General features: G+C 50.2%; 1 protein-coding gene across 2 annotated transcripts in view; it reads left to right on the forward strand.

Annotated features, from left to right (window-relative positions):
• STK32B (serine/threonine kinase 32B) overlaps positions 1 to 20,917 on the forward strand; it is a 436,152-nt gene that overhangs the window by 152,562 nt on the left and 262,673 nt on the right. For both annotated transcript variants that reach the window (XM_045986344.1, XM_045986350.1), the window contains one exon: positions 7,670 to 7,821. In XM_045986344.1, the coding sequence (XP_045842300.1) occupies positions 7,670 to 7,821 (152 nt within the window). The remainder of the gene's footprint in view (positions 1 to 7,669; positions 7,822 to 20,917) is intronic.

Consider the following 20,917-nt stretch of genomic DNA (forward strand, 5'->3'; position numbering starts at 1 on the left):
TGAGTCTGTGGTGGTGGGGGGGATGTGTGTGTGCCATATCTTCATAGCTAGCATGGTACCAGGCCCATGGCAGGCCTTTCCTAAGTGTTTGCTGAGTAAAATTTTCATCCAGATGAGTATTTTTCCTGAGGTCAACTTTTTTTTTTTATTTTATTTTTTCAGTGTTCCAAGATTCATTGTTTGTGAGGCCAACTTTTGATTACTCATTGGTCACAATTGGTCAGAAACCACCATTGGTCAGAGTCCGCATGGACCTTCTGTGCTGTGAAAAACAATCCTATAGTGTGTGCATGAGATGGGAATGTTCTCAGCAGCCAGAAACAGATAGTCTGCCTTTTGGTGGTGTGAACAAAGAGGGGTTATTTTTCTCACATAACAAGAAATCTGAAGGTAAGTGACTCAATGATAACAGGCTCAGCTCTCTGAGATGCCTTTGGCCTCATGGTCACAAGGGGCTGCTACAGCCCCAGACATTACATATGTGTCCAGGATAGGAAGGACAAAAAAGTAGTGAAGGAGAGAAATTGGGATCATCTGTAGTTATTCCTTGTTATTCAGAGAGCAAAACTTCCTAGAAGCCTCCAGCAGACTAATATCTTACTGGCCAGAACGATAGCATCCTCCGGCTACAAATGAGTATTTAATGGATCACATTGCCTCCTTGAAGAAAATTGTCCTATTATAGAGCAAGAAGGGGGAGAATGTGTATTATGTAGTTCATAATCATTGTCTGCCAAAGTCTGTCTTCCTGTCACGTAGGATATTTGAACAATGGTATCCAGGATCACTCTCTTTTTTTTTTTTTTCCATTTTATTTATTTTTTTCAGTGTAACAGTATTCATTGTTTTTGCACAACACCCAGTGCTCCATGCAAACCGTGCCCTCCCTATTACCCACCACCTGTTCCCCCAGCTTCCCACCCCTGACCCTTCAAAACCCTCAGGTTGTTTTTCAGAGTCCATAGTCTCTTATGGTTCGCCTCCCGTCCCCAATGTCCATAGCCCCCTCCCCCTCTCCCAATCCCACCTCCCCCCAGCAACCCCCAGTTTGTTTTGTGAGATTAAGAGTCATTTATGGTTTGTCTCCCTCCCAATCCCATCTTGTTTCATTTATTCTTCTCCTATCCCCCTACCCCCCCATGTTGCTTCTCCATGTCCTCAGGATCACTCTCTTTAGTGAACCTATTTCATCCTGATTTTTTTTTCTCGCTTGTCCCCACGTTGATTGTTTTCCAGAATCTCGCTCCTACAAGCATAACCATTATGCTTTAGGGCACACCAATGGCAGTATATTCACTCAACAGGGTTTGCTAGGTGCACTGTAGCTGAGAATGGGTGGGCAGCAGAGAGATTAGCTGAGTCCCGTCAAGGGGGGGTCCTGGGGGGGGGGCTCATGGAAGGTCAGTGCCAGCTTTTGCACCCACATTGCTCTGGGTTCCCAGCTCAGCTCTGACCTCTGATTCTGGGATCCCCTGGACCCCAGAGACTGGCTTGCCTGAGCTGTAAAGCGCAGGTTAGTGTCCTGACTGTCACGGTCACTGGCGATGCAGCTGGATAGAGACTTTCCTGGAGCCCAGAGAACAGATCTCAACCAGGCTGCTCATCAGACTTTTGGGAGGGAGCTTTAAAAAAACCACAAAATCCCAGGGCCCTCTCAGACCCCTGGGTGTGCTGCAGAACCTCCATCACCAGCACTCTGAATGTGAAGGGGGGCTGGAGACCGCCACCCCCCCAACCCAGACACTGGGGCTATGGAGGTTTGCAATATGCATCGGTCCCCTTCTCCAGTCCCACGTGGAGATGTCTGCGTGACACATGCCTTCCTTCCGGCAAGTCACCTGAAATCCACGCTAGCTAGCATTTATTTATCTGTCCCAATAAGTTGTGATTCATAGCAATAACATCCGTTCCTAATTGAATTAGAATAATGAGGAATGCTAATTGAGTGTTTGCCTTTTGGCAGCTTGGGCGGCTTTGGCCAAACTTCTCCCCCTCTGCCTCATTAACTGGGATTTCTCATGGAAATCTGTGCTGTGCTGTGAAGGAGCTGTGGTTGTTGTTGGGGATCCACTGCTTTTCTTTTGAAGTCAGAGGTTCCCAGGACCTGGGCAGTCACCCGGTGGGGAGGAGAGGAGTGCTCACCTGGCCTCTAGAGTACTTGCCATGAGTTCATGAGCTTTCAACAGATTCCCTCCATCCCGAGGCTGCCACGGGATTCAGAGACTGGAAAAACAGAAGCCTCTCCTCTTCCATTGTCCAAACGGTGGCCCCAAGGATGCTGACCCGCTTGTGGCCACATAGGGCATGGTGGACACAGTAGTCAATGAAATCCAAATTCTTTGTGAATTCTGCCACAGGCCTGGACGTCAGTGTCAGGGAGGCCTTGAGATCAGAAGGCCATGATGCCCGTAGGGAGTGAGGCCCAGGGAGGGCTGCAGGAGGATATATCCTAAGCAGAGGGAACAGAATACGCTCCTGCCAGGAGTCCGGGGCCAAGGTGATAAATTCACCTGTCCCAGCCCCTGAAAGTGTGTTTCAATAGGGAACCATGTATCCTGGCCCCTGCCTTCAGGGTGTTTGGGTTCTGACCGTTGGAAAATAAACAGGAGTTTATAATCCCGTATAGGAAGGACCGTAGGATTCATAATCCAATGTGTGAAGCAGCTTACTAAAAATAGGGGCTCTGGGACCCATTGGGAAGGGTCTAAATATGGACTTCAAGGATAAAGGGAAGCTTCCTAAAGAAAGCAGTGAACAGGCACAGAGTTAGCAGGTGAGAGGGTGGGGAAGGAAGCAGGAAGGGGAGAAGGCCGAATGGGGGTGGAGGAATTCTTTCAAGAAATCCTAAAGGGCTTGAGATAGTTGGTGTGGTGTTTTTGTATGTGGTGTGGATGTGTGTGTGTATGCTCTCTGTGGTGTGTGTGTATGCATGTGTGTGGTGTGTATATGTGTGTCTAGTGTGTGTACACCCACGTGTGTGTGTCAGAGGTAACAGGCAGGGAGGGCTTGCAACGACAAGATACAGACCTTGTTTCCTGAAGGTGAAAGAAAGCCCTTGAAGGGTCCTGTTTTTCAGAAGTCCCTGCGAGGCAATAGGACACCTGCAGAGAGCAGAGCAGAGGTGGGACCGTCCACTTAGGAAGCTATGACAGTGAACTTTTCCTGCCTGAAATTTCATGCATTGAACTCTAATAGCCCAGGATTGCTCTGCTCACAGGGACTTGTGTGGAGAGAACATAGGCTGTGAGCTGGGGCTGGAATGTGGGGTCCCGGGAAGCACAGACTTTGGGAGCAGAGTGTAGTCAGCGCTCCCTGCTTCAGGGCTCAAGGTTGGAGTCCAGGCATCCATCCATCCATCACCCATGAGCCCACGTTTATTGGGTGACTGCATGGACCACAGCCCACTCCGTAGGCTCCACAGAGAGCTTACCATAGACCTGGGACGGTCAGTCCTCTCATACACACACACAAAAGAGCCAGGAGCACAGAGGCACTTTGCCGAGTTGGTCAGCTGCAGGTGGATGGCTGTGAGGAACATGGATAGATTGTTTGATGTCCTTTGGTCACCATAGCAAAAAACCACAGGCTGGTGGCTTAGAACAGAAGCTTATCTGACGATTCTGAAAGCTCAAGGGAGGATCCGTGTGTGTGCCTCTCTCAGGGGGTTGGCAGCAATGCTCGGCGTGCCTCGGTCTATAGACTTGTCATCTCTCCCAGTTCTGCCTGCACGGTCACATCCCCCACCCCCCACCCCCCGCACCTCCTCTGGGTCTTCTTGCTTCTTTTCTCTTATTATAAAGACACTGGTTGGATCCAGAGCCTGCCAGAATCCAGAGGGATCTCAGGACTCTTGACTTCATCTGCAAAGGCCCTTTATCCTGATAGGGTCACGTTCCTGGGCTCTGGGGCTTAGAACGTGGACATCTTTTGTTGAGAACAGCTGCTCACCTGGTAACTAAGGCTGCCCATCCCCTGCCCTTCCCCTCCTCTCCAGTTTTGTTCCTTCCTTCCCCTTTGCCTCAGCCACCTGCCTGAGACAAAGCCTGGGGGCTGCTGCCAAGTGTCCCCACTTCCTTGGTTCGGCAGCATGAAGGGCTCTACCTAACCACTCCAGCAGGTCAGGAGGAAATGTTGCCCAGACCAGCCCAGATTCCTCCCTGCAGCACCCCTGCCCTTCCTTCAGGTGGGTCCTCTATGGCAGTTATGGTGAAAGCCTGGTAATCATAATTATAGCTGCCATTTGTGGAGGGCCTCTGTCCCAGGAGGATTATATGTGCATAATGCCATGAGAAGCAAATTAAACTAGCCTCCGTCAGCAACTATGACGTGAGACACCATACTGCACCATTTGACGCATCCCTTCTCATGCCCATACAGCAACTCTGGGAGGAAGGACATATCACTCCCACTTTACTGATGAGCAGACTGAGGCTCAGAGAGGGTAAGTGACTTACCCAGGGTCATGTAGCAAAAAGCTGGATTATAAGCCCTGGTCAGAGTGTCCCCAGAGCCCAGACTTTCTACATGTCTGTGACTTCCCAGCAGACGTTCATCTCTACCCAGTGCATTAGACTTGCCTTACGTCTCCTGTTTCAGCCTTGCTCTCACGGTCACGTTGATTCAGTTGTTACTATGAGCCTTGCTTGGCCAATGGGGAAGCGAGGCCAAGCATAGGTGGGTGGTCCCACTCTTGGTCAGCAGGAGGACCAGGAGCAGAGCACCCCTCGCCTGGCCCTGGGTCCAACCTCTTGAGCTATGTGCTCTTGAGAAACGTAGGGTACCTCTAAGATGCCTGGAGAACAGACCCAAGCCCTCAGTTTATCCAGGAGGGAGTCAAGGTGCAGCCACACTCATTCATCAGTGTCGAGCTGGCAGAGCCCCATCCCTTAACACTCCCCCCTTCATTTGTTTGTGAAACCAAACTTCCAAGCTGTCCCCAACATCCTGTGTCAACTGCCCTTCTCTGCCTTGCTTTGCAAAGTCTCCCTTCCAAGCTCCATCCAAATCCCCAGCTCTCTTTGAAAGTCAGAATGCTAACTGCACTTTCAAGAGCCTTTTCCAGTCCCTCCCTTGGCCCTGTCTCTGAGCTGTGGTGAGTGTCATGCTCCTCCCGGCCAAGGGGTGAGAGCCATCTCTTGGCACTCTGCCCCCCCCACAACTGAGGAGGGTCATGGAGGTCTTTATCAGCCAGGCCAAGGAACCAGGCCCTTGAGTGGACTTGAACTAATCACAGCTTAAGCTTCTGCAGCTGATGCACTTGGCTGGACTTCAGGGCTCCCAGCCCTGGCAGAGGCAGTGTCCACCAAAGTGTGGACTTCTGAGAAATCACAAGAGAAGAGAGAGGGATAAGAAGCCCTGCCCACCATGTGTCTACCTGCAGATGTAGGTCTCAGGGACTTGGGTCCAGGATTCCAGAAGTCTTTGCTAGGATGCCCACAAAGCCAGGGTCCCTGGTTATTTTCATGGGACACCTTTGCTACCCAGTGTTTTATACTTTCAAGGTCACTGGAAAGGACGTTCCATGGACCGTAGGTCTCATGCCGGTGATTTTACTGCCTGGAAGAACATCCTTTTGGAGGGGGCATGGAATGTGCTGTTTAAGACATTAAGAGTCAGGATATTAATCGCCCCTGTTATGCTGGGCACTTCTACTTCCTTGGTCTCATGTAGTCTCATGTAGCTTCCCCCCTCCAGGGGTTCAGTGTGGGCCTGGCTAACTCCCTTCAGAGAGAGCCAGAGACTGGGGCTCAGGGAGGCAGAAGTGAAGCATGGGAGGGAGTTCAGGCTCTCGCCATTGTCTTGTATCTGCCTCAAACATATTCACAGCATGTCAGAGATAAAAGGAGTCCAATTTCCAGCAGAGGACAATGTGGCATGCTGGAGAAGACCCCAAGCCCCTGAGATGGGGGGCTCAGGGCCATGATCTTATCCCTGGCCTTCTGTCTCCAGTGTCCTGTTCTCAGGGAGGAAGTATGTTGGTGGAAAGTACCTGCTGGGGAAGCAGGTTCTGAGTTTGAGTCAAGAGATAGGAGGAGGGACTACAGACTTCCTGTGCCTCTCTCCTATCTGACAAGTGAGGATCATAATCGTAGCTACCTGTGCTGGGTTGAATAGTGTCCCCCAAAATTCATGTCCTCATGGAGCCTCAGAATGGACCTTATTTGGAAGAGGGTCTTTGCAGATGTAATTAGTTCAGATGAGGTCATTCAGGAGTAGAGTGGGCTCTGAATCCAATGACTGGCATCCTTAAGAGGAAGGTGAAGCTTGGACACAGAGATGCAGACACACAGAGGGGAGAAGGCCATGAGACAGCAGAGGCCAGATCAAAGTGCCCGCTGTAATCCCAGGGATGCCCAGGAGTGCCAGCCGTCACCGGAATCCAGAAGACACAAGGAAGGACCTTCTCCTGCAGCCTCAGAGGGGCACGCCCCTGCTGACACCTTGATTTTGGGCCTCTGGCCTCTAGAACCAAGAGACAATGGGTGTCTTGTTGTAAGCCAACCAGGTTGTGGCTCTGTGTTGTGGTGGCCCAAAGAAGTAAGGCCAATACTTTATCAAGTCTTTGGGAGGACATGTTGATACAGCCCTTGTTAGCGATTCACGGTGCATACAAACGTTTCCCGCCGCCCTGTACTCCTTGCTGGGTGTCCTCAGGCCCCAGGTCCTCCTGTAGACCCCTCCATTTCCCTAAAAGCCTCTTCTTTTCCCATCAGTCCGTCCTTCTGTCCTCATGCTCAGGCACTATCTCCTCCAGGGAGCCCTCCCTGATGGCCCGTCCTCCTACCTGCCTCCGGGGCCCGGGCAAGGGGGTCACTCCAGAGTCAGACTGCCTGGGTTTGACTCTCCTGGCACGTGGGGCCTTTTGGATGCTGGGTGCACTAATGAGTGCACTCAGGGCCACAACTTCCCGCACTTGAGGGAAGATGGAGGATTCATTGGAGAGGCCATTGAATGGATTGTCACAGAGAGCATTTGCTCAGCGTCTGGCCCACAGTAAAGTGCTCGGTACCCAGGAGCTGCCATCATGGCGTCACACCCCACCCTTGCCCCCTCAGTGCCTGAGGCTAGGGATCCCTGGGAGCAGGGTACAAGGCGAGGACTCGGTCTAGGGCATTGGCGAGGTGAAAACAGCACAGGAAGGTGATTTGGGAAGTGAGTCAGGGAGGAGAGGCAGGAAGACTGCCCGTAAAGGGTTGCCATCCAGCCAGGTGCCCCATGGGCCACTTCTCAGACTTACGCCACGGAACGGGCAAGGGTCCTGCAGTCTAGATGCTGCTCCTGCCAGTCTGTTGCCTGGGCAGCAAAGCAGGTACTGCGGACAGAGAGAGTCCTTGAGCAGAGAACAGCAGGGCTGGCAGACAGGTGTGTGCTCAGGTAGGGCGGGCGTGGGGAGACTTAGCACAGATGCTGTGTGCCTCAGGGCTGCGGACATTGGTGCATTTCTGTCTGTTTTCCTCCTGCGCTGTGCGCCCCTTGAGGGCAGTGGATCCGGCCTAAGTTCTCCGTTTTCCAGATGTGGACAGGCTATGGCAGAGCCAGAACCACGCATCAGTAGCTTCTCAGAACAGGGGCTTAAACTTGGAGGTGGAAGTGCAGGGAGAGGGTTGCCTCCCCCCCGCCACTTTGGTAAATGTTGGCCTGAATGTTTTCCCCTTTGGTTGTTGCTCAGGTATGCATCGTGCAGAAGCGAGACACGAAGAAAATGTATGCCATGAAGTACATGAACAAGCAAAAATGCATCGAGAGGGACGAGGTTCGGAACGTCTTCCGGGAGCTCCAGATCATGCAGGGGCTGGAGCACCCTTTCCTGGTCAACCTGTGGTGAGTGACGGCCTGCCGGGCTCCCTCGGGCATCTCTACCGCGGAGCCGTGTGCAAAGCCCGCTCTGCTGAGAGGAGGCTTCTGCCTGTAGAGAGATGGGAACGAAACTTTCTGGATGCAGATACCCTTTTGAATGTTTTGTAGAGTTGTGTTCTCTGATGGCTGTTTTGTGGAGTACATTCTTTCATGACATCTGGAAGATCTGCTCACTTTTAGTTTTAATTCTGTTCTCTTACCTGATGAATCGGGAGATGAAAATAGATTTTGAAGAGAAGGCTTTTGTATTTCTGAGGAAACGCTGTAAGAGAAGGCCAAATAGAGGGGACTTTTTTTTTTTTTTTTTTAAATGTCACCCGTAGTGTTGATGGCAAGAAGGCCTCCAGATGGCTGCCCTGTATGGATATGCTAAATTCCAAGTTCTGACTCTGGCCCAGAAAGCCTTACTCTGCATCCCATCCCTGGCTATTGTCTCCGTTTTAAACTGGCATCCTTGAAATGCCACCTGCTGGTGGTTCCCTGCCCCTGTGCCTTTGCAAGGACATTTCCTCTTCCTGAAATTTCCACCTGCGTCTCTCCTCTGCCCCTCCCCGCCGCGGAGTCCACTTCCTCTGACCAAATCCCCACACATCCCCTTCATCCAGCTTAGGGGGCTCTTGGGGCGGGAGCCTTCCCTCGCGCACAGGCTGGCTGAGTGCCCCTCACCGTGTCCACTGGCTCTGTGTTTGACCCACCCACCCTTCCCGCTGTGAGCCCCAACCCAAGCCTGCGGCCTTACAGAGGAATCGCTTGCTCCTTGAAGGCAGGGGCTCTCTTGCTTGCTCCGCGTTCCCAGTGCTGGGTTGTTGAAGGGGACAGAGCAGGCTGTTCTAGGACACATATACTGGCTGTTTCATTGTGCACCTCAGGTGAGCATCCTTCGTGACCCTCAATGGGAAAGTCTAGTTTAGCGCGTACTCCCAAAAGGCTGCCACCCATTTTTTCCTTTGCTCTCCACGCTTAGAGGCACCCCGAATAGGGGTGATAGACCAAGGCTACATGAGTTGTCCTGCTTGGGAAAAACACAGTGTGCCTGGGAGGCACCACACACCCAGGCGTCTCCATGGGGACAAGCCTAAGTCTGCGTTACAGGCTAGAGCCTGAGGCACAAGCACAGGTTCTCCGTGTCTCCGGGCAGCAAGCCAAACCCTTCAGTGGTTTGTGGGAATTAAACCCTCCCAGGGGACTCCTTAAAGTGGAGCGTGAGGTCTGGATGGATGCCCGGATGCCTGACGTGTGTTAAAGAGGTGAGTCCCACCTGTGTCTCTGGAACCCACCCTTCCGGAGGCACCGCCTTTCCGTGCTCAGTTGATGCACTGCCAGACACAGGTTACTGCCACCCACCCAGGACGGCTGCGCGGGGTGAGGGAGGGCGCTCTCTGCAGTCGTTGGGCCCCATGGCATGGCGTTCCCAGCGTGAGCAAGAGGGAGTGCCTGGCTGCTGGAGTTCAGAGTCACATCTCGAAGTGTCACCCATTAATGGTGATAATCATGCCCTTGGCTAGGATGCCTGGCTGGCTCAGTCTGTGAAGCCCACGACTCTTGATGTCAGCTTGGGTCGTGATACCAGGGTCATGACATTGAGCCCTGTGTCTAGCTCTGCACGTAGTGGGGTCTGCTTGGCATCATCTCTCCCCGTCCCTCTGCCTCTCCTCTCTCTCTCTCTTTTAATATTTTGCTTATTTATTTGACAGAGAGAGAGAAGACGGAACATAGTACGGAGAGTGGGAGAGGGAGAAGGAGAAGTAGGCTTCCCACTGAGCAGGTAGCTTGATGTGGGGCTCTATCCCAGGACCCTGGGACCATGACCTGAGCCGAAGGCAGAGGCTTAACGACTGATCCACCTGGGCGCCCCCACCCTCCCTCTTAAAATAAAAATAACTAATACTCTGGTTTACTGCTAGGACCATTTGGACAGTCAGCTGAGGGGGAGGGATAGGAAGGTATGTTTTCTGTAAATGAAAATCTTGCCCACTGTAAGAGGTTGTAAGTTGTGCGTCTGTGTGTGATGAGAAGTGGGCACTTCCAGCTCTGAGTGAACCGCAGTGAAGGGTCCCAGCCTGCTGGTCGGTCCTGAGCACTTCACAGAGGGTATGGCTCAGGATTTATGCAGCTATAGGGGCAGAAACTTAAACTTGCTTCAGTGCAAAGCAGAATCTCTTGGGTTTTGTAGCAAAGAGGTCTAGAATTCCTGCGGCTTTGGACTCTCTCTCTTTCTGGTGTTAGCTTTGTTTCCAGAGCTGTGACTCACTCTGCCTGCTGCTTGCTCTGACTTCCCCTGTTAGACAAACAGCCTCAGCAGAGGATAAAGGGGATGGGGTGGGGGGATCTGGTTCAGGTCATGTGCCCATTCCTGAAGCATCAGTGGAGGGTAAGAGGTGAGTCCCACCTGTGTCTCTGGAACCCAGAATGAGGGAGGAGATGGAGACTCGCAGAGGGAGACTGGAGCCTGTTTCTGGGAAACTGTAGTGTGCCTGCCAGGTGGTTGGAGCCCATCACTTGCTGCAAGGCGAGAGCCCTCGGCTCCCTTCCTCAGAGAGGGAAAGCAGGGCTCAAAGAAGCTCAATTGAACTGTGATTCAAACTCAAGGCCATCCCACTGTGTCCTGAGGTTTTCAGGGCAGGAGAGATGTAGGGAGAGGAGAGGAGGGCAATGTTAGATGAAAATGACCTCTAATGTTTATTGATAAGTATCCCTAACTTCACTCGTCCTCCTAACAGCCTCGTTGGTTTCCTATTGTCATCCTAATATGATTGTCTCCATTATACAGATGGGGTAACTGAGTCCCACTGCGAGTAAGTGGAGGAGATGGGACTGAAGCCAGGCTCTCTGGCATCAGCCCCTCCCCCACAGCTTGTGTGAGAAGGCCTGAGCCCTGTCCCCTGCACGGAGACCCTCCTGCCAGGCCTCTGCTTGGCTGCCTCTATGGCCCCTGTTGGAAGGGAGCAGTGTGGAATTGCTTGATGTGTTCATAAGAACACCGCCACTTTTCATTAATTACACATCAGCTTTCTTTCTCCTTACGAGGAGGATGAATTATGGCAGCCTTGGAAATCCCCCCTGCCTTGCACCCCTTCTTGTTCTGCTTTTTTGCTGACATGCTCTGTAACTGGCAAGGTGAAGGTCGGGCATTGATTATTTGCACGGCAGTTTTGCCCCTGAGGAATGAATGATGTGTGTTCCCAAGCTTGTGATGATCCAAGTTGCTGTTCAAGAGCAATATTTTCACCTGTTCTAAATGGCGCTGGTTTGCTCTCTAGGGCTTAAGACTAAAGGGGCAAAGGGAAAAGGGAATGAGAAATCACACCCAAAGGAGGGTGAGGGTAGAGCATTAGCAAGAGCCCTGGAGAGGTGGGAGAGGAGGGGAGGGCTGGAGAGAGGTGAGGGGGAGGGGAGGACAGGAGAGAGGTGGGGAGGGGAGAGGAGAGCAGGAGAGAAGTAGGGTGGAGGGGAGGACAGGAGAGAGGTGGGGTGGAGGGGAGGGCAGGAGAGAGGTGGGAGGGGAGGGGAAGGCAGGGGAGAGGAGGGTAGGACAGCGGTGGGAGGGATGTCTCAGCACTTGGGCTCAGAGTCTGTCCTCCCAGGTTTTAATGGCAGCCCTGCCTCTCTCATGCTGTAGGGCTGCTGTGGACTGAACCATGGACTCCCACCCCCTCCCCAATTCATATACCGATGCCCGATTTCCCTGTGTGACTGTATCCAGGGACAGCCTTCAGGGGTTATTCATGTGGCATGAGGTCATTAGGGTGGGGTCCTGAACAGAACAGAGGGTCTCCTGTGAAGATGAAGAGTGTCTCTCTGCCAGGTGATGATGACACAGTCAGAAGGAGACTTGTCTGCAAGCCAGGAGGATGCTTCTCGCCAGAACGCGACCATGTCGGCGCCTTGATCTCAGGCTTGCAGTCTCCAGAGCTGTGAGAAAATGGCCTTCTGCGGTTGAAGCCTGTCAGGTCATGGACTAGAGCGGCCCTGAGAGGGAACTGATTCTCTGTGATTCACTTTCCTTTCTTGTTAAATGGGAAAAGAAGGACAGCTATGCCATACGGCGGCTGGAAGGACCAGATGGGGTACCACTGTGCAGGAGCCGCACGGATCAAGGACCGGAGATGGTGCTGACCCGTCTCAGCCCCGCTCACTGGGGCGGGCCTCCACGGCTTGCACACCGCACTTAGTCCCCCATTCTCGGTTTCAAAGCCCGTTTCCACTTACCGGGTTGCCTACATTTACCAGACTTGCTGTTGAAATGTTTCATTTACAATTGCTCCCGTGCGTCCTGACCGTTTTACCGCTGAAGTCACCGTGGGAGTGAATACCTGGCAGGAGAGGATGAGGACAGACAACCCACAGTCATTTCAGACAGTTCTCATAGCCGGTGTCTGTTTCTAGAAGCTTCCCTGAGTAGTGGCAGACCAAGTCAAGACGCAAATCTCTGCACGCCGTGGGAGCCGAGAGAGACCCCCCTCCCCCTTAAATTAGAGGCTGACGTTGTGTAAGCGCGGAGACTGCTGTGTAAGGTGTTTAAGTGTGGGGCTGCTCTGACTGAAGCAGGGGAGGCAGGAAGGAGCTGGGGGGAAGACAGAGACTGGCAGCCCTGCACCCCTCCCCCCATCCCTGGGAAGCTTTGATGAAGGATAAAGCCCTTCACAATCCCTAGTTGCTGAGCAGCCTCATTTCCATAAAAATAATCATTGCTGGCCTTGACTATGGCTCTAGTCCCCTACCTGGCATTTCGACTTCCAGCCCCACCTGTCCATCACCACTCTGCCCTGCCGGGGTGTCCTGGTCGTTTCTGGCTGCCATCCCGGATTCTGATGGATGAGGCAGTGTACACAACAAATTGTATTTTTCACTGTTCTGGTGCTGGAGGTCAGGGTGCTGGCATGGTAGGGTCTGGTGACAACCTTCTTCCTGGTGGGCAGGTGGCAGTGTTCCTGCTAGGTCCTCATACGGGGTAAGGGCAAGAAAGAGCTCTCTCTCTCTCTCTCTCCTGTTCCTTCTTAAAGGGGCACTGTTCCCACAATGAGGGCTCCACCTGATAACATACTTCTCACCCAAAGGCCCCACCTCCAAATACCACCCTTCTGGGGACGAGGGTTTCAACATATGGCTTTTGATGGGGGGAGGACACAAACATCGAGTTCAGGGCACTGGGCACGTCTTACCAAAGTGCAAATCCGAGGTCACTGTCTCTGTGTAGAATCCAACAGTGGCGTCACACCCACAGACTTCGTGTCTCTCCATGACCAGGCGACTGACACTAGGCCAGCCCCTCCTGCTGACACCAACTTCGGCTACCATCTTGCTCCATTTTTGTTCCAACCAAACCAGCTGACAAGTGGCACCTATCATTCATCTTGCTGTCTTCATCTCTCGGGCCTTTGCACGGGCTGTTTCTCCTGCCTGGGACACTGTCTCCTTTTGCTCACGTTGAGAACTGCTTCTCCTCCCCCAAGTATCCATTCATTAAATAGGTGTATATTGGACCCTGCTTGTGCACCAGGTACTATCTTTCTCAGGGTACAGGGATGAAGGGAGCCTTGTCCTCTTGGAGTTGATAGTCCAGGTTCACGTCCTCCATCGAGCTTCTTCAGCACTGCCAGACGTGTCCCCAGCTGGCAGGACTTTCTTACCGAACAAGGCAGCTCAGTCACATTTATCTGCTTGTGGGTCTGTTGCCACCATCAGTAGGGAACTGCTTGGGGGGTGGGCCATGTCTATTCTTCCCTGCATTCCCAGCGTCTGATGCCCAATAAGTTCATGCATTCGGTGCTAAGGGGCGGCATGCAATACAGTAAACACCGCCCCAGCATTGGAGACAGACTCACTCTCTGTCTTCATAGTGCTTGCAGACATTAAGCCAACAGTTGCTGTGCTCCCCTACTTTCTTCCTGACACCTTGAGTAGTCACTGTCCTTTGGGGTCCTGCGATAACTCAAAGATATATAGATTACTCATGTCCCCTGGGCTGGGCGTCCGGTGATCTCGGTCCATTGCGGGTACACAAATGGAAAATGCTCATGGGGGTTTTCCAATCAGTGACTTCTTCAGCCTCCATCTCCATGGAAACTGCCTTAATAAAGGGGGCAGGAGGTGATGCTGGCTTGTTCAGGATTCTTTTTACAAACTTTACCATTCTAGGATTTGTTAACATCACTCATAACTTCTGGCTTGTGCTTTCAAGATGACAGATTGCCCACATTTTATTTTTTTTTTAAGTGCCATATGTTTGTTATTCTTAAGGGGACAGGTTGGGGTCATGCCTGTGGAACAGGATGGCCCAGGTTGCTTTCTGACATCCAGAGGGGGGGCCCTGGACTGTGGAGAGGGCAGGTGAGAAGACAGAGGTCGTGCCATGCAAACACAGGGCGATTGGAAGGTGGGGCTGGGTCTGGGGCATGGACTTTGGTGTATTAGACCATCCCTGCGAGTGAATGGGGAATCCTGCGATCAGTCAGGAAGGGCATGGGATTTGCCCAAGGTCATGTGGAAGAGCAAAGACTTACGTTGGACCTGCCGTTGGTCTTTGGGGGTACTCTGCTCTCCCCATCTCCTGACCCACCATGACACCTTCTTGTGCCTATTTCTGACTGCTCCTGATATTTCCCATGTGTTTTTCTGAAATTAGGAGTGTCCTTGGCCCATGGGGAGCTACAAAATTCATCCCACACTTCTTCAATGCCTGACAATTTTAGTAACACCACTCTTCATGGATCACCTACAGGGCTTGACTTTTTCCTAACATGTCTTGATTAATCCTCAGCAGCTTCTCGCGGGGTGGGTGTTACTATCCCGTTTACAGTTGGAGAAACTGAGGACCCAGGAGTTAAGTAATTTGTGCAAAGCTACATAGCTCACAGGAGGCAGCATTGGGATTGAAAGCAATAACATAGCAGTAAATAAATCCTTAACAGCCTTGTTTGCAGGGGAAAGACAGCAAGCCCTGAATTGTAGAGTTAGCTGATTTCCATGTCAGGGCTTGCTGTGGACTGAATATTTGTGTCTTCCCCAAATTCATATGTTGAAGCCTAACCTCCAATGGGTTGATATCAGGAGATGAGGCCTTTGGGAGGTGATGAGGTCATGAGAGTGGAGCCCTCATGAATGGGATTAGTGCCTTTATAAGAGAGGACTCACAGAGCTCCCTTCCCCATCTGCTGTGTGAGGACACCATAAAAAGTCATCTATGGACCAGAAAGCTGATGCTCGCCAGACACCAAATCTGTCTGTGGCTTGAGCTTCTAGCCTCCAGGACTGTGAGAAGGAAATTTCTGCTGTTTATAAGCCACCCGTCTATGATATGCTGTTATAGCCGCCTGGATCGACTAAGACATGGTTGAATTCAAACCGACAGCATGATGTCAACCAGCTTGCAAAATTTCTGAAAATTTCACAATTTTTGTGGCCTGTGTAAGCCAGCTCCAGCACAGCCCTGACAGTCCCAGATCTAGTAGCAAAGCTTTTGCTGTCTCTATACCCATAGTCTGTGAGCTGGGACCAGGGGTGAGCCCCCCACACATGAAGATGAGCCAGGGATGAGCCCCGCTCTCAAGGAGAGGGATGCTTTGAGAGCAACGGGAGGAGGAATATAGTGTTTGTGCACTGGACAGAAAGTGGAAAGTGGAAAAAGGTCCTTCCCTTCCTAGGATGCTGTTCTCGGAAAGCCTCAGTTTCCTTGTCTGCAAGTGGGGACAGTAGCTCCCTCCCTTCCATGATTTTTTTTAATTTTATTTCATTTTATTTTATTTTATTTGAGAGAGAGTGAGAGAGCACGAGTTGGGGAGGGGATGTGATGGGGAACGGAGGCAGAAGCAGACTCGTCACTGAGCAGGAAACCATTCTTGGGGCTCGATCCAAGGACTCCAGGATCATGACCTGAGCCAAAGGCAGACACTTAACTGAGCCAACTGAGCTCAGCCAACTGACAACTGAGCCACCCAGGCGCCCACTTCCACGCTCTGTGAGGGCCAAGGCAAATGAGATCCAGTGGATGAAAGCCTGGCGGAAATGATCATTTGTTGGGGAGATGTACCTTATTATACTTCCTTCTGATAAAAACTGAAATATGACTAATGACCTGCAAATCCTTTGAATGGTTTATATGCATGAAACTCTGGTGGGAGGCAGGGAGCCTGGTTATACCTGTGAGGACCGCAGACAGAGCTGGCGGATGCCCAAACACCTGGCAATTTTGTGTTAAGCTCACATCCCAAAGAGGCACAAACATTGCACTGGAATTAATGCATTTTAATGGGGAGTGCTTACCTGCTGTAGGGAGCTTAATTAAATTGGAAGCTGCAGCGGTCTTGCTCCTCAAATTTTTGGAAGTCACAAGGCAGCCTCCCCCAGCCAGGCACCTGCCCTCCCCCAGCCCACTCAGGTCTCTGCTCTTCTCCTCCCTCTGCCTGGAATAATCTCCTCTGAACACCTGCAGGCACAGCCCTTCACATCCTTCAGATCTTTATCCACTGTGACCTTCTGTTGGAAGCTTTCTCTGACTACCCAACTTAAAACTCGGCTCTGGCTGTCCCGAGTTCACTAGCCCTCTTCTTTGCTTTATCTGCTAGGGCGCATGCCACCTTACATCACACCATGCCCATTATATTCTTATTTTGCTCCTTTTCTTTTTTTTTTCCTTTTTTATTAACTTATTTAAATTCAATTAGTTAACATATAGTGTATCATTAGTTCCAGAGATAAAGGTCAGTGATTCATCAGTCTAATACAACACCCCGTGCTCATTCCATCATGTGCCCTCCTTAATGCCCATCCCCTAGTTACCCCATTCCCCGCCACCTCCCCTCCATCAACCCTCAGTTTGTTTCCTAAAGTTAAGAGTCTCTCATGGTTTGTCTCCCTCTCTGATTTCCTATGATTTTATTTTCCCTCCCTTCCTTTATACTCCTCTATGTGGTTTCTTATGTTCTACCTATAAGTGAAGCCATAGGATAATTGTCTTTCTCTGATTGATCTATTTCACTCAGCATAATACCCTCCAGTTTCATCCATGTTGATGTAACTGATAAGATTTCACCCTTTTTTTTTCAAGATTTTTATTTATTTATTTGACAGAGAGTGATCACAAGTAGGCAGAGAGGCAGGCAGAGAGAGAGAGGGAGAAGCAGTTTCCCTGCCGAGCAGAGAGCCTGATGCGGGGCTAGATCCCAGGACCCTGGGATCATGACCTGAGCTGAAGGTAGAGGCTTTAACCCACTGAGCCACCCAGGCGCCCCAAGATTTCACCCTTTTTGATGGCTGAGTAGTATTCCATAGTATATATATACCACATCCTTTTTTTTTTTTTTTGACAGAGAGAGAGATCACAAGTAGGCAGAGAGGCAGGCAGAGAGAGGAGGAAGCAGGCTCCCCGCTGAGCAGAGAGCCCCATGGACCCTGAGATCACGATCTAAGCCGAAGGCAGAAGCTTAACCCACTGAGCCACCCAGGCGCCCTCCACATCTTTATCCATTCGTCTGTCAATGGACATCTTAGCTCTTTTCACAGTTTGGCTATTAGGAATATTGTTGCTATAAACATTGGGGCGCGGGTCCCCATTCAGATCACAATGTTTGTTTCCTTTGGGTAAATATCCAGTAGTGCAATTGCTGGGTCATAGGGTGGTTCTATTTTTAACTTCTTGAGGAATCTCCATACTGTTTTCCAGAGTGGCTGTACCAGTTTGCATTCTCACCAACAGTGTGAGAGGGTTCCCCCTTTTCCACAACCTCATCAATACCTCTTGTTTCCTGACTTGTTCATTTTAGCCATTCTGACTGGTCATTGGAGTTTCAATTTGTATTTCCCTGATGCTGAGTGATATTGAACATTTCTTCATGTGTCTATTGGCCATCTGTATGTCTTCTTTGGAGAAATTTCTGTTCATGTCTTCTACCCATTTCTTGACTGGAATTTTTGCTTTTTCGGTGTTGAATTTTATAAGTTCTTTAATAGATTTTGGATACTAGCCATTAATCTGATAAGACATTTGCAAGTACATTCTCCCATTGTGTAGGTTATCTTTTGGTTTTGTTGACTGTTCCCTTTGCTGTGCAAAAATGTTTTACCTTGATGTAGTCCTAATAGTTCATTTTTGCTTTTGTTTCCCTTGCCTTTGGAGACATGTCTAGCAAGAAGTTCCTGCGGCTGAAGTTGAAGAGGTTGCTGCCTGTATTCTCCTCTAGGATTTTGATAGATTCCTGTCTTACATTGAGGTCTTTCATCCATTTTGAGTCTATTTTTGTGTGTGGTGTAAGGAAATGGTCCAGTTTCATTCCTCTGCATGAGGCTGTCCAATATTCCCAGAACCATTTGTTGAAGAGACTGCCTTTTTTCCATTGGACATTCTTTCCTGCTTTGTCGAAGATCAGTTGACCATAGAGTTGAGGGTCCATTTCTGGGTTCTCTATTCTGTTCCATTGATCTGCATGTCTGTTTTTATGCCAATGCCATACTGTCTTGATGATTACAGCTTATTTTCTGTGTCTGCTTCACAAACACAAAGGAGGGCTATCTCCCCAAGGCAGGGAACTCCTGCCTGCATTTTCACTGCTCTGTTCCCAGGGCTCACAAACATGTCTTGACATCCAGTAGTTGCTCAGTTAGTACTTGTTGAATGGATGAATTGAATGAGCAAATATCCCCTTCTCCAGGGATATCACACAGGGAGATATACGTGGTCAGTTCCCTTGGTTTTTCACTCATACTGACCTGGAAACCACAACCAAAAGTGAACGGTTGAATCCTCTAAATCCAGTAGAAATTATTTTGTTGATCTATGCGTTGACTGAACAAGTGGTGTTTTCACCCCCATACTTCTGATCCAGAGTAAGTTTGTGAAGCTGGGGAAGAAAAGTGACCTTTCATATTCTGATGGCTAATGGTGGTACTGATTCTGATAGCTAACATTTATTAAGCACTTGCTGGGTACCTGGCCTTGTGCTAAATGTTTCTTTCATGTGAATTACTCACTCTTCACCAGGGCCTGTCTGGTGGGTGCTTTGCTTCTCCGCTTTGCACAGATTGCTGAGGCAGAGGAAAGTTTAGGAGGTCAAGCATTGGCCCGCACTCCAGCGCCACATGCCTCATTGCCGTGAACTCATTTGCTCAGCACATATTTAAGACGTGCCTGTTCTGTGCTGGCCGCTGTCCTGGGTGCTGATACTTGCAGAGTGAAATAGACATGGCCTCGCCCGTGTGGAATGTCCTCTTTCCCAGTCTAGGTGGGGAGCGAGGCAAAAATCAGATAATTACACAAATGCGTAAAATTCAAGAGAAGGAAGCAGAGGATACTCTGGGACTGAGAAGTAAGGAGACCTCAGCATCCCTTCGTGGCATCACGGATGCCCTCAAGGAAGTGGCACTTTCTGGGTATCATGGCACTGGATGCTCATGGCAGCTCCCCGTGGCAAGTGTTGTTATAGATGCAGAAACTGAGGCTCCCAGAACTTGAATTGCTGCTTGTGCAGACCCCACAGTGAGCAGGGTCTGGGGTAAGGATTCATGCCCAACCTCCAGAGCCTACACTTTCTAGAACATTGCACTGCCTTCATTTTCCTGGCTGATGCCATAAAATTGTGAAGGACTCAGTCTGCTCCCCTCTGGATGGTCCAGAACATGGATAAAAAAGATGGTCCATATATATAATGGAATATTACGCTTCCATCAGAAAGGATGAATACCCAACTTTTGTATCAACATGGACGGGACTAGAAGAGATTATGCTGAGTGAAATAAGTCAAGCAGAGAGAGTCAATTATCATATGGTTTCACTTACTTGTGGAGCATAAGGAGTAACATGGAGGACATTAGGAGAAGGAGAGGAGAAGTGAATTGGGGAAAATCAGAGGGGGAGATGAACCATGTGAGATTGTGGACTCTGAGAAACAAATTGAGGGTTTTGGAGAGGTGGGGCTGAGGGGTTGGGTGAGCCTGGTGGTGGGTATTGTAGAGGGCACGTATTGCATGGAACACTGGGTGTGGTGCATAAACAATGAATCTTGGAACACTGAAAAAATAAAATTTAAAAAAAAATCATGAAGGACTTTTGGAGGGAAAACAGACATACCATTGGAATCTTACCCATTAACTAGAAATTTGACGCTGCCCTTCTCTGGGCTGCAGTTTTTCTCAGCTGTGGACTGAAAGCCTTGGGCTGTGTCCACTAGTTTTCCTTCGGTTTCCACAGGGCCCTAGGGTGTCCAGGAAGTTCCTTAGGGGTCCCTGGGGCTGATGGGGTTGAATGTGTCCTGCCGCTTTCTGCATTCCCAACTCTTACATGTTAGTGGTTTACCTTTGGTTTCATTTAAGGAAGGGTTTTTGGCTGCTTACCCATATGACAGCCAGGAGCCTACAATGTGTCTCCCACTCTGTGAGTCTGAGATTTGACAACCCACAGGCTGTTTTGTGGGCTAAGGACTGAGCCCAAGCACTACTAGCTTTTTTTTTTAATTAATTTTTTTTTTATTATGTTATGTTAGTTACAATACAGTACATCATTAGTTTTGGACAACTAGCTTTGATAAGCAGAGAGGCATGACATAGACCAAGTGATCAAATTAAAAAAAAAAGAATGGGTTTAATGAAAATTTGGAAAATCAAAGGTGACACATTAATGGTTAAATAGTGTTATGTTCCACATACAGCAGACACTGCAGGGGCCAGGAAAGAACCACTGTGTGTGCTCCCCACTCAGCCAGCACCCAGCTCCCAGGGAGTCAAGAAGTATGTCCAGATAGTAGAGAACAGAAAACAGATTGTGGTAAATGTCTGCCCTCAGGAAAATGTGCTTACTGATAAGGGGCCCCTGGTGCTTCTGCTGGGAGAACCATTGCAGAGGCAACAGTAAATGACAATATCAATTTAAAAGCCACATTGCCCATAAAGGGCAGGAATTTACCAGGTCTTATACCCAAAGTGGTGGTATATTCTTAGAACATCCATCACCAGGATCGGCCGTGATGCTCCCCGATGTTGAATCCCCAGGCAGACCTCTGCTCTGCACACCTGCTGGGGCACTGTCATGTCTTCACATCCTCCTACAACAGGGCAGCCTGATCCCCAGGGC

Source organism: Meles meles, chromosome 2 (genome assembly GCF_922984935.1).
Source record: "Meles meles chromosome 2, mMelMel3.1 paternal haplotype, whole genome shotgun sequence".
In the NCBI taxonomy this organism is placed as follows: domain Eukaryota; kingdom Metazoa; phylum Chordata; class Mammalia; order Carnivora; family Mustelidae; genus Meles; species Meles meles.